Source organism: Eurypyga helias, unplaced genomic scaffold, assembly GCF_000690775.1.
Source record: "Eurypyga helias isolate BGI_N326 unplaced genomic scaffold, ASM69077v1 scaffold7886, whole genome shotgun sequence".
Lineage (NCBI taxonomy): Eukaryota > Metazoa > Chordata > Aves > Eurypygiformes > Eurypygidae > Eurypyga > Eurypyga helias.
Genome location: NW_010258498.1, coordinates 7,263 through 23,567, shown reverse-complemented (window position 1 = coordinate 23,567; position 16,305 = coordinate 7,263). Strand labels below are relative to the sequence as shown.

At 53.2% G+C, this 16,305-nt stretch overlaps 1 protein-coding gene across 4 annotated transcripts in view; it reads left to right on the top strand.

Annotated features, from left to right (window-relative positions):
- The window catches only part of GDAP1L1 (ganglioside induced differentiation associated protein 1-like 1), a 10,611-nt gene extending 1,229 nt beyond the window's left edge, over positions 1–9,382 (top strand). Inside the window, exons 2-6 of one of the 4 annotated variants that reach the window (XM_010154351.1) lie at positions 1,726–1,918; positions 5,312–5,485; positions 6,278–6,375; positions 6,553–6,667; positions 8,861–9,382. In XM_010154351.1, coding sequence (XP_010152653.1) covers positions 1,726–1,918; positions 5,312–5,485; positions 6,278–6,375; positions 6,553–6,667; positions 8,861–9,204 — 924 coding nt within the window. In that variant the 3' untranslated portion in view covers positions 9,205–9,382. Of the gene's footprint in view, positions 1–1,698; positions 1,919–5,311; positions 5,486–6,277; positions 6,376–6,552; positions 6,668–8,860 lie in introns of all 4 variants that reach the window. The other 3 variants (XM_010154350.1, XM_010154352.1, XM_010154353.1) reach the window with 3 other exon arrangements.
- The last annotated feature ends 6,923 nt before the right edge of the window (positions 9,383–16,305 follow it).

Here is a 16,305-nt window from a genome sequence, read left to right as displayed (position 1 = left end):
ATGAATATTGCAGGTGGGGGCTGCACGGGACCCCCCTGCAGAGGAGTTTCGCTTGGAGCTGGCTGCGGGCGAAGCTTTTCCTGCTCTGCCCCGGGAGCTACTCTGAACCATCCTCCACAGTGCTGGGTCTGTTACTGGGAAAGATCCTGAGCCCCCTGCCCCAGGGTCTGGCCTGCCTGCAAAGGGGTTTTTGGGGTTCTAAAGACAGCGCTGGGTTTTTACACAAGATGCTCCACCTCAGCTGTGCTGGAGCTGCAGGGACAGGCTGGGGGTTCGGGCACGTTTCATCAACCCTGGCTGGGACCCCTCCTCATGCCTTGCCCTCAGGAACCAGGGTTACCCCAGGAGCTGAGCCCTCCTGCCCATGCTGCCTCCTGCCAGGCCTTCGGCCTTGGTTCTTGATAGGAAAACGGGGAAGCACGGGGTGCTTGGGGCTGGATGCCCCAGGTGGTCCTGGCTGGGGTTTATCCATCCGCTGAGAGGAAAAGGCCAAGAGCAAGTTGCAGTTGAGGGACTCAGGCTTTTCCTTGTTTGACTTTAAAAGAAAAAAAATAATTTGCCAGCCCTATAAATAATTAATGACTAATTCCCCAGGAACTCTGAAGTACTCATAGAAATACTTACATTTGTTAAGTTGTATTTTTAGCTGCTGCTAATTGGAGGAAAACAAGCTCTTTTCCCTCATTCAGTGGTTCTGTAAATCATGGCTGTCTCACATCTCCCAAAGGTTTGTATTTTCTTGCCTGTTGGACGTACTTAGTTCATCACTGCCAGCTTTTTCCAACCCTGAAGCCTAAAACGTCATCCCAGAGCACATATTCAACACCACTGAGGCACTGAGCAAAGCAGCAGGATCAGCCCTGAGGGCTGTCCATGGGTGATGAGATGGGGTCAGTGCTCTGCATCCAGCCCTACTCCTGCCTCCTCCTGCCCCTCCGCACCACTGGACTCAGCTTTCTCACCCACGAGATGGGCCGGTGCCCCCCCAGCGGTGCTGCTTGCTGGCCCCGGGCTGAGGGAGGGGAAGGGGAGCCGCAGGTTTGACGCAAGAGGTGTGAAGGTGGTGGGCGATGCCCTCGGGCCGTCGGCACTGTGGAGGAGGAGGGATGCTGTGTGGGGTCACAGGGGAGGCTTGAAACCCTCTGTGAAACGGAGCCTTCTGCCTGCTCAAAACGTGCCTGGTGAAGCCAGAGCCCACCTCTGAGAGTGGGACATACCTGAGTCAGCATCCAAATCTCCTTCCGCCGGGCAGTAGGACCCACTGGGTGCAAGTGCAAGGCACAGCACTGCTGCAGCTTCTGCTTCCTCCTCTTCCTCCTCGGGTGTGTGCTGGGACCTGCAGCATCACTGATTCCCCCCAGCTGGGGAGTTGCCGCCTCCCCCTACCTACTGCTGAGGGATGGGGTCTCAGCCCACCAGCCCTTCCAGCCTGTCACATAGGCCACCAGCAACCAGATGGTCCATGATCCCACGAAGTTAGGATGGGTTTGGGTCTCTCCTGTTTGCAGGGAGGGCAAATCCTTGCTTGGCTTCCTGGATTTTGCAGCTGCCCCATGCCAAGAGCTGTTTGGCTTCTTGCAGGACGAGCATGTGTCCTGGCACATCGCTGTGCTTAAGCCGTAGGGGAGGGCCAGGGAGGTGCAATGGGGATGGTTTCCTTTGAGGGCTCTGGGGACCGGCTCAGTGCATGGGGCTGAGCCCCTTCTCCCCGGCTTCTCGCCCCAGGTGCGGCTGGTGATCGCAGAGAAGGGGCTGCCCTGCGAGGAGCGGGACGTCAGCATGCCTCTGATGGAGCACAAGGAGCCCTGGTTCATGCGGCTCAACCTGGGGGAGGAGGTGCCCGTCATCATCCACAGGGACAACATCATCAGCGATTACAACCAAATCATTGACTACATGGAGAAGAACTTCACGGGAGGTAAGGGGGGTGGGCTGCATCTCAAGGGAAACTTGGGTCTAAGCCAGAGCTGTCTGCCAAATGCACCCACTTTTTCCTTTAAAATTTCACCTTTACCCTAGAAAAGCCACCAGCTCTCCTCCAACTTCATGTTTTCCCACAAAAATGAAGGATTTCCAGCAGAAATCCCCCATATTCTCTTGGAAGTACTTCTGGGGAGAATGTAGCTGGGATTGGCCACCTTTGTACTTTGGCTTCGGGTAATGGCACAAAGTGCCCAGCTGAGAGAAGGTGGGTTCGAGCCGGGGGCTGCCCCTCTCCCCTGCCTCGACGAGCCCCGTGCCACCGGCTACGGGCAGGGGACCCTGCCATCCCTGGTGCTGCTCTGCCTTGGGAAAAACAGCCTGTTTAAAGTCAAACAAAGCTAGTGGTGCTGGGGACCATGGGAGGATGATGTGGCACAAACCCAGAGGCAGGGACAGTTGGGAGAGGGAAGCTGGTATTCCCCCCGGGAGCAGGGCTGCAGTCAGCATCTGGCCAAGCCCGGCACACCGGGATGCTGAGACGGCGCTCCGAGGTGGCCGTTTGCAGGGCTGCTGCGGCAAGCAGCCTCTCCCCGGTACCTCGCGTCCCTTCGCCCTCATTCCCTCAATCCCGCAGGCTGTCGGGATGGGATGCTCCGCCGGGGAAGCTTCAAGCCTCAGCAAGGAACACGGGCTGTGCCATCACGATGCTCGCCCCAGCATCCATCCCCCTTGCAACAGAGACATCAAAAACATCTCAAAATAGCTCCCGAAGCAAGGGCATCTTGCCAGCTCAGCTGCTGTCCTCTCCCGGCCCCGCCGTGGTGATGCTGCTTGGCGGAGGCACGATGCTCGCTCGCCTGTGGGGCAGTGGGGCTGGGATCGGTCGGGAGGACTGGAGTGGCTCCCTGGGAATGGCAGCTGCTTTCCTGCCCAGTGGCAGCCCCAGGGCCAAGGGGCAGCAGGGAGCATCGCCCTGTGGTCCCCATGCCACGCAGCAGCTTCACACGATCTCTGCGAAGGGCAGGTGGTCCGGCATATGTGACAACAGGCTGTCCCCAGTGGGAGGGGGACACAACCCTGCCCGTGCACTGGGAAACTCCGGTTGTTGAGGTTTTCCAGCCAGGTGCAATTTCTTACCTTTTGGCTGAGAAATGGAGAGGGGGAAGAGGAAGGGGATGCAGGGGAAGACGTCCTCCAGGGAAGAGGACGCAGAGCATCACTCCCTGCTGCGTGCTCTGCTCCGAGCTGTCGCCCATCGGCGCTAGCTGGCAAAAGAACCGTCAGGATGCAGCGGCATTGGTCCGAGGGGGAATCACCCACCTTGCGGAAATGTGCAGAGCTTGGAAAAGCCCTTACAGGAAGGTGTGTTCACTGAGTCCTGTTTTCCCCTGGGCTGGGCCCATGGTCTTTTTAAGCTGCTCACAGGTACGCTGAGAGTCAGCTATCCGTAAAGGGGGCTGCGATGAGCAATGTTTTTCTTTCCCTCAAAAAGCAGTGCATAGTGCCAATAAGCCACTTTTGAAGATGCTTCTCACTAGGGCACTGCCCAGCAGTGCCAAGAAACCACTGACGAGTTGGCCAGTGGCAACGTATCTCTGAGCCTGGGCAAGGGGATCCTCCAAGGGTGGCACCCTCAGCCCCGTCCTTCTGAGCCTCCCCCCACCCCACCTTTGCACAGCCCATCGCTTGCTGACTATATGCAACAGCAGCCCACACATGCAGGTCTGCTGTGGGGTGCAAAGGCAGAGCAAGCACCATCCTACAGAAAACCCTCCCTGGGGCATGCTGAAGGATGTGGGCCAGCGGCCAGCACGCTGCTATTTCTTGTGGTCGCTCTGTCTTGCTGCTGGACAGGGCAGTCGCTCTGGACGGGCTGGTTTCCAGCCCCGGCACCAGTCCACAGGACCCTGTGGACACAGCACACAGGCTGTAGGTCTGTTGTTATCATTTCATTCAGCTGATGATTGCTTTTTCTCGTATGGAAAATCCCCACTTGGAGAGGTGGAGCCCAGACCAGGCAGGCAGCGAGGAGCCTGCGGACAGGGAGAAGCTACCAAAATGTCCCCTCACTCAGGGGACACTCATACTGATGCCCATTGGTCAGAAAACTTTACGGTGTCTACCACCAGAGACAGCCCTGAATCAGAGCTCCGAGGAGGTTTGCGATGCTGGAGCTGCCGACACTTCCCTGGCTCCTGTCCAGCCGCAGGTGCTGGCAGACACAACGCTGGCTGGCCCCGGGCAGGGCGAGCTCCGCGTCTCCACCGGGCCAGCATCGCCAGGCTGTGTCCCCAGCCTCGCTCCTGCCACTGGCAGCGGGACTGGGCAGAACCATCATTTTGGAACCGTAATTAATGAGCCCCGTTGGCCGTGTCTGCCGAAGTCCTGCCGATGTGCCTTAACTCGTCCCGGGACGCTGCACGCGGTGAGCCCCGCACTGCAGTCAGCATGTAGGCAACCGGCTTTCCTGAGTCCCGGTGGTAAATTTACTCACTGCCTATTAACTGCTGTCTGCAAACGCCATAAACATTTATGATCCCATAAAAAAAGGGACCTGATATTCTTGGGGGAGAGAAGAGCAACATTTTGCTCCTTGTGGTGTCATCTGCCATGTATTTTGAGCTGAAAGTGTAATAAAAAGAACACGATGCAAACTGCCAGCCGCGGAAGATTAATAAAACCCAACAAGGTGAGGAGGAGCCGGCTGGGACGAGGGATGCTCTTGCAGCTGAGGCACTGGCTGAGTGCGGAGGGAAGATGTGCTGGCTCCTTCTTTGGTCATCAGCTCCCTTATTACACGCTTGGGATGGGATTTTCAAGGAAGCCCAAGAAAATTAGGTGCCACTGGTGTCATGAGTGTGTAGCTGAAGAGAGATCCCAAATTCAAATCCCTGTGTTTCAGTTCTTTTCTGCAGAAAGGGAAGATCTTTGTTCCCTTTTTGAGAGATGTGAAATCTCAGTGTACAAATTCAGGGGCTGCAGAGATTAAGGGCTTTCAAGCCCAGGCTGGATGAGGCTTGGAGCAACCTGGTCTAGTGGAAGGTGTCCCTGCCCATGGCAGGGGGGTTGGAACTGGATGATCTTTAAGGTCCCTTCCAACCCAAACCATTCTGTGATTCTATGATTCCTGGGGACATGGGGGCTGGGGGGCTGGGTGATGACACGCAGACAAGTCCCTGTGGTCCTGCAGCTTTGCCTGTCCCTGGGCAAGGGCTGGATGTGCTCCCGGCCAGGACGGGCAGCAGGAAGGGGACAGAGCCAAGCACAGAGCATGGGGTTGTGTCCCTGCATGGAGGTAGCTCGAGCCAGGACTGCACACTGGTGTCCCATCCAGGCTAACGAGCCACTAACAAGCATCCCGCTCACACCTTTCCCTGTGCCCTCGCAGAAAACGTCACCCAGCTGATCCCTGAGCCGGGCAGCTTGCTGCACTCGCGGGTGCTGCAGTACCGGGAGCTGCTGGACTCGCTCCCCATGGACGCCTACACACACGGTTGCATCCTGCATCCCGAGCTCACCACCGACTCCATGATCCCAAAGTACGCGACCGCTGAGATCCGCAGTAAGTCGCCTCTCCAGTGGGGCTGCCCAGGTCCGGCTTCCCCGGCCCTCCCTCATACTGGGTTTGGCTCTGCAGCCCGGCCGGCCACCCTGCTCTTGCTCATCTCCCCTTCCCACCGACACACGCGGGGACAGAGCTGGGAAACAGCAAAGTAAAGCCAATCTGGGAGCTGCAGGCACCCATTAAAGGCTTCCTAGCCCCGGCGGTGTCCGGGCTGCCATGCACACCTCTCACCCAGCTCTTTCTAGGGCACATGAATTCGCTTCCTCTCCTGCACATTCCCTCTCTCTCCGGCATCTCTGAGGACAAAGGTGGGGGACTGCAGCCGACTGAGTTGCAGAGCTGGGATGAATCGGCATAAGGCTGTGTACCTGACCTTCAAGTGCTCATGAAACATTGACGATGCTTAATATAACTCAACAGCAAGGATCACTCCTGGAGAGAGTCCCTAGCCAGAAAAGTGACCTTGCTAGAGGACTGGTGTGCCCCACGTCTGTCCCCCCTGGTAGGCTCCGGCCCCAGTGCTCCGCAGCCAGAGCTGCCCTGCCATGAGTGGGTGGGAGGGCTGAAGCAGCCACTTGCCCTTGGGAGGGTGTGTGATGCCCCAGTCACCTGCCCATAGGGCAGCACGGCAACAGCAATGTATTTAGCCCATTTTAGCTCTCTGGGGTGTTTCTCTTTGTGCCACAACACTATTTTGCATGCAGGACAAAGTGCTTTCCCACTGGACACACAGTCATCCTGACCCCTGCTAAACAGAGCCCCCCAGCCCCTCTGTCTGTCTCCTCCCAGGACACCTGGCTAACGCCAGCACGGAGCTGATGAAGCTGGACCACGAAGAGGAGCCGCAGCTATCAGAGCCCTACCTCTCCAAGCAGAAGAAGCTCATGGTGAGTGGGTCAGAGCCGCACACATTTCTGGCAGTGGGGGAACACGACCCACAGACCTGCCATGGGCACGTGGTACCTTGTGTCCCTGCACAGTTGCAGGGACACGAGTCCATCCATCCATCCATCCCGCCATCCCTTCCTCCCTCCTTCCCCATCCTAACCCTGCTGTTCACCCAGGCCAAGATCCTGGAGCACGACAACGTAAACTACTTGAAGAAGATCCTTGGTGAACTGGGGATGGTGCTAGACCAGATCGAGGCTGAGCTGGAGAAGAGGAAACTGGAATACCAAGGTAGGTGCTGGGCTGTGGTTACGGGGTGTTTTTCCACATGAGGCAAAGGTGCAACACCAAGAACAGCTGATGGCTTTGCACGTGATGAACATCCCCCACAGGGCAACCACTGGTGGGGCTGCCATCACCCCAGGATGCCGCTGTCATCCTCCCGTCCCTGCTGCTGGCAGACCTCATAACCCCAGCTCTGGGGTGGCTTGTAGCTGCCAGCACCACACTGCCAGGTTCTGGAGCAGAGCCCAGTCACGGTTCATTTGGGCTGGTCCCACAGCTGCCCCGGCCTTGGCTGCAGGGAGCCCTGTGTCACACTCAGGGCTGCACCAAAGGGCCCTTGGAGGTACCAATGTCAGGCCCTGCAAGGTACTGGGTTGGGGATTTGCTGAGTGCCTTGATGAACTCCCAGCGGCACCCTGTGTCGCCCTAATTGCCTCCAGTTAACACTCTCATTAACTAACTGATCCCAGAGCTGGGCTAGCTCAGCAGATTTCAGCCTAATGAGGTACCCTCAGAGGATGTCCTGGGTGCCTGGAGCAGAGGGGTGGTTGCTGCTGTCAGCACACGGGTGCTCCTTCAGTCCTCGCGTGCTGCTCCTACCCCCAAAACGTCCCCCGCCATGCCCACAGCCAGGCCAGGATCTCAGCAGTGGGCACAAGCACCAGCCCTTTGGCAGCTTCCCAGGAGCCGCAGTGCAGCAGCTCTCCTCCCACGCAGCCCAGGTTGCCGGCCCCGACGGCAGCGATGCAGGCAGGGCAGGAGGAGGGTGGGAGATGCCGCAGGAGCACAGGGTGACCCCCCTGCCACAGGCACCCTGCTCGGCTGGAGCAGCCTGGTCTGAGCCGGGGCTGTGCCAAGGGGACGAGCTGCCCTGTCCCATGCTTCTGCCCCGGGACCCAGCAGCGGGTGCGAGCGCAGAGCCGGGAGGGGTAGGACCAGGTCACGGCTCTCTCCCAAAGTTGCCATCCTCACGTCTGCTTCATCCTTCGCCCACAGCAGTGCCCGGGAGCAAGGCAAGCACTTCAGCCCTGCTTCCCTTCCCTCAGAGCCAGAGCACCCAAGAGGCTCCAGCACCCCCACAATTCATTAGGCACTGAAAACACTTATTGACTAATTAGGCACAGGCAATCTGTCCACTCGGGCTGTGCCTCTAGCTGGATTAGGCAGGCTGCCAATCTGTTACAAATGAGGGCTGCTAATTACCAGTAATTCCCCTGGCCTGGCCCTGCAGGGGTGCAATAAAGATGCCCCTCTTGCCTGCCCTGATACACCAGCCACAGGGCAGTGGAAAAGCCCCAGAATGAAGGATTTGGTGCAAAGCTGGGGGCTCAGGATGGATGGGGCCAGGTTTTGTGCCCCTTCTGCTCTTCTTCCTCACCTACAGCTCCTTCCACCTCACTCAGCTCCATCCCAGCCCTGCACCTCAATACTGAAAGGGCATTGGGGGAGTGTTTTAACACCATCCTGACCTGGGCCCACTTCTTCCCGCCTAGCAACAGCTTGTTTTATTCCGGGGTGTCTCTCTGGTGAGGTTATTTCCAGGGTCACCCATTATCAGGCCATTGACACTTTAGTGTCTTTCTTCATGCCCAGCGTTCACACCCAGCTCTGCCTCCCTCAAGCAGGATGTGCTGCCAGTTTTGGTGTCCCAGAGCAGCGTTCCCACTGCTGGAGAGAGGACAGAGGCAGGACGTCTTCAACAGTGCGCAGAGAGAGCACTGAATTCCTGAGGATTTCTCACATCCCTAAAATAGGGCAAGTTAACATGACACCCCTGAAACAGCTCCCGGCGCAGCCAAGGACAAATGCTGCTGCTCTCCCTGAGCACTAACGCAGCAGAAGGGGCCACTGCACCACATCTGCCTTCAAGGGGGACAAGAGCCCATTTCCAGGGACCTCCTGGGTACAGGTGGGTGCCATCTCCTGCTGCGCTCGAGTTGGGAGGGAGGCCACAGAGCCATTTTGCAGGTAGCAATTCGTATCTTCACGTGGGCTATAAACGATCATCCCGTATTCCCAGCTCTGTGGCCCCTTGGTCACCTTGCCTGGTAGATGGGGTCTGATCCTCGGGATGGATGAGAAACAGCACCCCAGGTCTGGTGCAAACGCTCCTGCCTCGGTGGATGCCTTGAGCAAGCCCTCAGGTGCCCACCCAAGGGCTCCTTCTCACCCTACCTGTGCCGTCCCTTCTCTCTCCAGGGCAGAAGTGCGAACTCTGGCTCTGCGGATGCGTCTTTACCTTGGCTGATGTCTTGTTAGGAGCTACCCTGCACCGCCTCAAGTTTCTGGGACTCTCTAAGAAATACTGGGAAGATGGCAGCAGACCTAACCTACAGTCCTTCTTCGACAGGATACAGAAACGCTTCGCCTTCCGGAAAGTTTTGGGAGATATACATACCACGCTCCTCTCCGCGGTGGTACCCAACGCCTTCAGGCTGGTCAAGCGGAAACCTCCCTCTTTCTTTGGAGCCTCCTTCCTGATGGGATCTCTGGGGGGAATGGGATATTTTGCTTATTGGTACTTAAAGAAAAAATATATCTAGTGCTGGCTGCTTGGTGTTTAGTTTGGTGTCTCTGTGCTGTGTGAAATTATGATGAAGCCTCAGTAACTGTAATGAAATTTGAAGCAAGGTAATGAATAATTATACTGTTTAATGTAACATTCCATAGTCTAGAAGTAGAAACGTATACTGCAAGGAAATAAGACAACAACAACAAAAATGCGTCAACTTGTAAATGCCTTTTTTAGGTTTCGGTACTCAGCTCCAGCGAGAGGCTCAGGGGTTGACAGGCTCAGCTGTGCCCTCTGGGAAGCGACGATGCCTCCGGCACCGGCCGGCTCCAGTGGGAACCCTGGGAAGTTTCCCAACGCTCAAGTTCACTAACGGGGCTTGGATACTCGGTCCCGTACGTTTGTGTTTCCAAATTGTTCACTGGCCACATTTCACACGTGCAGGTAGCGGGGACTTTCTTCTAGACGGCGTTGTGCTGTCATGCTCGGAGGCTTCCCTGGGAGCAAGGTGCAGTCACAGTCAAGGTGGATTTGTGTTCTTCAAGTATCCATTTTTTAAAATTATTTTCATTAAAAGGAATATTTTTTATTGAGCTGCTCTTAGAATGTATCCACTTCCTACGTCTGGTTTTGGTGGGCCTTTTTTTAAAGAATTCGATGTCTGTCTTTAACTGCCGCACATTTTTCCTGAGATAAATCCTTTCGACTTCCATCCTGAATTTTGGCACATGAAGGAGATTATTGTTTGAAGCCTTTCGGTTCCATCTCTCAAGTTTTCCTTCATGGATTTGCAATGCATCTTTCCCTGACTGAGCATACCCGGACTCTGAAAAAGTACGACCATTTTCAGAACCTTTCAGCACTTTCCTGAAGGCACTTTGGCTTTCTCTCCCGCTGGGGGCTCTTTTCCGTCATTTCCTCGCCGTGTGTTTTCTTAGAGACACTTTGCACGGAATCACGTTGATGACTTTCTTGTGCCTTTTGCATGTTGGAAAGAATAACGGGCCTCACTGCTACTCATGCTTTGAAAACCGAGATCCTCAATAAACCATATGGGAGGACTAACTGCTTCACATTTCTAAACGTGTTCAGCATCCTTCTAGTCGTATTTCAAAGCGTGCCCACGGGCAGAGGGATGTGCAGGTGGTTTGTGCTTTTCCTCATGTACTGCACTGGTATAAAACTGGCATGGAAACAATACATATTCCTCTTCCAAAGCACGCGTTTCCATAAGCGCTCAGCCTGCTAGGTTCTCCTCCGGCCGGTGTTCCGAGCGCTCCGGTGATCCCTAGCGAGTCGTGCTGCATCTCTAGGCTCGGGAATGTACGCCGAGAGTGGCTGAAGCCACACGAATTGCATTTGCCTCCGACTCAAAGATTAGCTTTATGTATTTGAAAGCAGCAGGATTTCCCAGGAGCTTTGGTTCTTGGTACAACCTGGCGGCTGTGGAATTGTGAACATTTAGCAGGAATTACAAGGGATGAGCACATAGCGATTACACAATGCAAAACGGCACAGATTTATGCTGGGCTTGTCACAGCTGCGTAGGCTGGTCTGACATACTTCTGGAATACAACGACCCACGTAGCTGCAAACGTGCTGTGTTAGCTGTGTGACCCCCTGGTGATCAGGGCCACCCTTAAAATCAGTGTGCGACACAGTGGCCCCTGGCTCATCTGGTCCATTAGCTGATAGTAAATTCCTCCAAAGAGGTTAAAGATACACTGACATGAAACCATTCCCAGGATTTCTGCCTTTTACCTTTGTCCGTTGTCCTACGCACCCATTCCCTGGCGATTTCCAAAACCTGACAAAATGTACACACTGGGTGTAGAAAGAAATAGTAATGGGGGCACAAGGCCAGGAAATCCAGAGAGAACAAGGGCTTGGTTCCCAGGATTTCAGCCCAAGAATGAGGCGGAAGGCAGCTTAGCAAGACTGCTGCTGGTTACTTTGCTCCTCAGGGTTTGGTTTGGTGGTGTTTTTTTTTTTAAACCAAAGGATAATTTTAAAATCATGGAGCAAATCAGAACTCTAAACACTGGAGCGAACAGGCATTTGTGTTGGTTTGGAGCATGCTGTTAAAATGTACCCGGGATAAGGAGGCCGGCCAGAGCCAGCAGCCTGAGCAAGGCAGGGGTCAGCTGGGACCAAGGCGAGAGCTGACAGCCACTGCGCTGCTGGGAAGCCACCCGTGCTGTAGTGATGGGCTTTGTACAGCTCCTCAGCTAGGAATATTCACTAACAGCCTCTGGTTTGGACCAAATCGAACAACAAAAAACAAAAAAGGCAAAATTCAGGGGAGACAGTGCCCCTCCCTGTCACTGAGCCTTGTTTCCCTGCTGCGATAATGAAAAACCACCAGGACTTTGCTCCAGGGAAAAGCAATCTGGGAGAGCGATAAAAGTCAATTACTGTGACAGGCGGAGGCTGGATTGGTGTTGAAGACCACGCTGAAAGGAACGGGGAGATGAGTGTCAGCACCCCGATTAGCGAGTTACCACAGGCAGCCCTGTGGTGATTACAAGCTGTCCTCCTAAAAAGGTTCTTTTGACCTAGCTGATCTGAGCTTCATCAGACCTTTTCTGCCCCAATTCCATTTAAAAGGGGGGATCACCGCACTGCAAGGCCATAAGCCAGGGACTGGCCTGATGCTCGCTGCCCAAGGGGTTTTCCCTACCGGGAAACAGGAAAATTATAGCAAAACCCCCTGTTTTCTCACCGCAGGACTTCACCCTTCGCTCTCATCAAGGTGGGGAGTAACAGCAGCACCCGAGGGGTAGGGCTGGAAGGTGAGGCACGTCCGAGAGACTCTTTGGAGCACAGGACACCTTAGTGTGCTGCTAATTCTGTAGCAAACCACTGTCACGGAAGTGCTCGGCTGCACTGGACAAGAGAGGGAACGGCTGGGGCTGCACCTTGCACCAGACACTCCTGCGTCCCTGTTCCAACCCCAGACAGGGCCCTTCTTAGGCTTTACCCTCCATGTGCTTATTTACCCAAGCACATTTTTATCCTTCAAAATCTGTTTGAGAGGCAAATGTGCTTTTAGGCACCTCAGGGGTTAAAAATCTGTACCTGTGCTGAAATGTGGAACTTTCAATTATCAGAAGGAAGAAAATCAGGGGCTACTTGTGAAGACCAAGCCCTTCTGAGCACCTCTGAGATGGAGCTTCGTGGCGCCGAGCGAGCTCACGAGGAACACTGTCGCTCCCTCCTCCCTCGCCTGTTTAATAGGCCCCCAACGGCCGGATTTGTAGAACCACAGCTTCTGAAATCTTTTTACTCCTAGGGGCTTTGTTCAAAAGACTCCATTATGAAAACTGAAAATGGATGTGTCAGTCTTGCAGCTGCCTGGCAGCCTTTTGCTTGTCAAGGGATGGAGAAGACCTCTGCATGCAGAATAAAGGATTTCAAAACCAAGCTGACCAGAAAACAGGAAATGTACCACAGAGCCTGTCACAGGTTGCCAAAGAAATCGAGTCCAAGGGCTGCCTAAGAATACCCAGTGACCACCTTGTGGCCCTCTGAGAAATTAATTGTCGCGCCCTGCTCTGTTTCTGAATGAAAACACGTCCTTACCACCCAACTGCCATTTCAATAGCCTGGCTAAGGAGGGTGGTGTAAGAGCTGCTTCTTCAAACAAGGGGAAACTTTCTTTGTGCTGTGAAAGTTAATGAAGGAGTCCCCCACCTGAGAACAGCAAGCAGAAAGCGCTAATACTTGTGAAAATAGTGAGCATCAGTTTGCATTTTGACTGCTGCCATTGAGATCAAAGCCAAAACCACCCACACTGGATGCACAACGCAGGCAATCTCAGGTTCCTGAGATACGTAGGATTAAAATAACACGGGGTAATATGACACTAGTATTTTGAGAGGGCTGGGGATAACATAAAATGTAATACGGGATTAAAAACTAAACAACCAAAGAACCAGGAAACAATGTACAACCTAAGAGCCAAGTGCTGTATCTCCACACCCGCAGGGATGTGCGGAACAGCGGGGGGCAAGAGGGTCATTTCACATCTGCTCACGCCATCAGCAAAGCCGCTCTCACTACACGAGGCTGTAGAAAAGCCTATCCTGTCCTACCGAGGCAGAAGCAAAGTCCCCAGCACAAGTTTTTCAGCAGGCTGCGCCCTGACAAAAGTTCAAACCCATATGTAGGAGTGGGAATGAAAACATCAGCCTAAGTATTTTGTGAACAGGGACAGGTTTTGGATCACCCAAAGGATTTCCTAAAGCAGAGAGGTTTCAGACCAAGCCGTTTCCAGGTCTGAATGTAAGGGTTTAAGCAGGTGTGAAAACCCACTGGGACTTTTATTCCCAGATACAGCGCATTCACGACAAACAAATTTCCTATTTTTTCCCCTCGCGCTGATTTCCCAACGTGCCCAAATGACATATTTACCATCACTGCCTTTCCCCCTCCACGTTACATGCTTTCCTCTAAAGGATGAAACAGCGAGAAACCAGCCTGCTTTAAATGCCTCGCAGCAGAAGGAAGAACACACCTATGCCATAAATAATTGAGATGACCAGTTGCTTTGTCAGAACAGAGATGCCCATCACCGCAGCCAGGGCGAGCAGGGACTGCGACTGCAGTAACCTGTGTGCTGCAGCCCACGGCTCTACCCTCAGACAAAGCAGATTATTGCCATTTCCACGTGACTTTGATGCTGCAGAGCGTCAGTGAGCAAAGTGTCAACATCCACCCACGCCTTGAGAACTCGCAATAGGGTTTTTCCCTCTCTCATCTGCAGAATGATCTACTTTCAGCTCTTTTTTTCTTTACCCCTCTGTACCATCCTACCCCTTCCCTCTCTCCGGGACTCCCCTGATGTCAGCCTCCTGCTGCAGCCAGCCAGAACGCGTGTTTTCAGAGGTGTTTCTGCTGTCAGGGGCCCAAGGGCTGTGAAGCTCTGCCTGTGTGGACACAGCATCTCCTGTTTCCACCATCTGAGAACAACCGGCTAAGAGATGCAGTCTGGCAAAAAAGCTCTTTACTACAGCCCAGACCAATGACAATTTAGGAAGCCTTTCTTTAAAAATAACACCGTCCAGCCCCCTTCTTTCACTGCCTCCTGTCTCAGCCTTTTCCAACCAGCACCTCCTCTCTCCCGCGACCTAAATCCTTCTTAGCTGCAGGAGAGTTAGCCAAATAAAGCTACTTTGCAATCAGAACAGAGCGTAACCAAGGTCGAGGGTGCTGTGCAATGCTGCAGACGCTTCTTGACATAGAACTACGCATTCTGCGCAGTTAAACGCTGTTTTGCACATGCTCCTTACATCACAAGGTCATGTCACTCGACTGCAAAACCCCTGAACACTCTTCTATTTTTGTTTACCAAAAGTAATTTCTTTCTATTCCATGCCCTCGGAGCCAACCACTACAGAACAGCAATAGGGAGGATTCTTGGCCACAAGCAAAAAAAACCCCAAACAAAACAAAACCCACCTAAAATCCAACCAAACAGCTAAAAAAAAAAACCCAAAAAATCCCCAGAAAACAAAATAAAACAAAAAACCACCCTGGCATAATTTTTCCCGTCTTCTAACTTCCAAATCATGACAATCAACACAAAAATAATGAAAAATTGTTTTTAAAAAAAAAATCAAGCCTTTATTACTCCCATTCTTCTAAAAACCAAACCAGCCAGGTCAGGCCATGGCAAAGCCGGAGCCACGGTGCACAGGGCTGGGAGGAGCTGTGATCCGGGATGACACTACCCCACATGTACTAGATCAGTGCTCGCTTCCAGCTCCTGGCCCCGCGTGCCATCCCGAATCAGCACCATCCTGCTGGGTTTGGGTGCAACAACTCACACATTTGGATATAACACTAAAGGTTTGTGGGCTTGGCATCATCCTTACTTTCAATTAATTTTGCCTTTCTCCATCACGGTTGACTATTTTTAGCCACAACCTCTTCAGGTGAAGTTTCCCCAGCACGGAGCCGCGATCGTGAAGCCTGGCACTGGTGCAGTCACACCGTGTGCAACCCCTCAGCACTGCTGTTCTCCCCAGTCCCTCACCAGACAGGGAATGCTCCGCAGAACAGAGGCAGCACAGGATTCAGGGAAGAGGTTTCAGAACAGAGCTGACATGTACATTAAGGATATGTCCATTTATTGCTCCGACATCAACAAGGCTTCCCACAGATTAAATGCATTAAATTACATGACTGAGGGAATGTGTGACCTAAACGTGCAAAATGAGCCTAGACTGGACACGGAAAAAGGCTTCAGAGACATGAGATGAAAAATAATCATCATTTGTATTTAATTTAGTTCCACACTTTTCCTTCTAGAGCCTTACACCAGCAGGGAGATGCACAGTACAACTGCAGATCTGGGTACATCGTCACGAAAAGCACGACTGAGAAAGGGCATTTCTCAGAGTACTCCTCTCCCTTCATATTCAACTCGCCTGAAACCCTGGTAAAGCTCTTCACCCACGTGTTTTCTGTGCCTTATTACAGCTCCCAAGCTTTACAGAAGTTGTTCAGCTTGCTAGTGGGCACGTGGCCTTGCTCGTGTTTTGCAATGGCCGGGGGTGGTTTAAAAATAATCTTTCAGACTAAATGTTACTACACAATTGCCTGAAATCTCAAGGACTGCACTCGGTCCTGAGTCATTTCCATTTCTGCTTTTCCAACTCTATGTCCTCATTGTATACTTTAAACCCTAAGGTACCCTTCTCACATGCAGATAAATTAACCATTTCCTGTGTGTGCAGTGCCTGCTCCCCGAGAAAGGGACACAGCTAACTCTACGGACGCACCAAGCGGCACTGCCACATCACCTTCCCTTTCTTTCCATGAGTTCAAGCACATCAGGTGTAGCTCTGCTTCAACCAGCTAAGCATGTGCTTTTTTTGTACCATTACGGTGACAGACCAACTCATTTAACAGCAGTTAATTATGAGTGCAGTCACAACAGATTTTTCGCTCACGTTAACTATTTCCATCTTGAGCTTTGGTAAAATACTTGGAAAAGAGGACGGAGAAAGCATGCATCTAGCACAGGTAAAGAGCATTTGTTACTAATCTGTGCTCCAGGAGGCAAGATGAAGCTATGGAAAGAAATAATCCCAGGAAACAGGTTTCTGAGTGAACAGAGATAAACGCA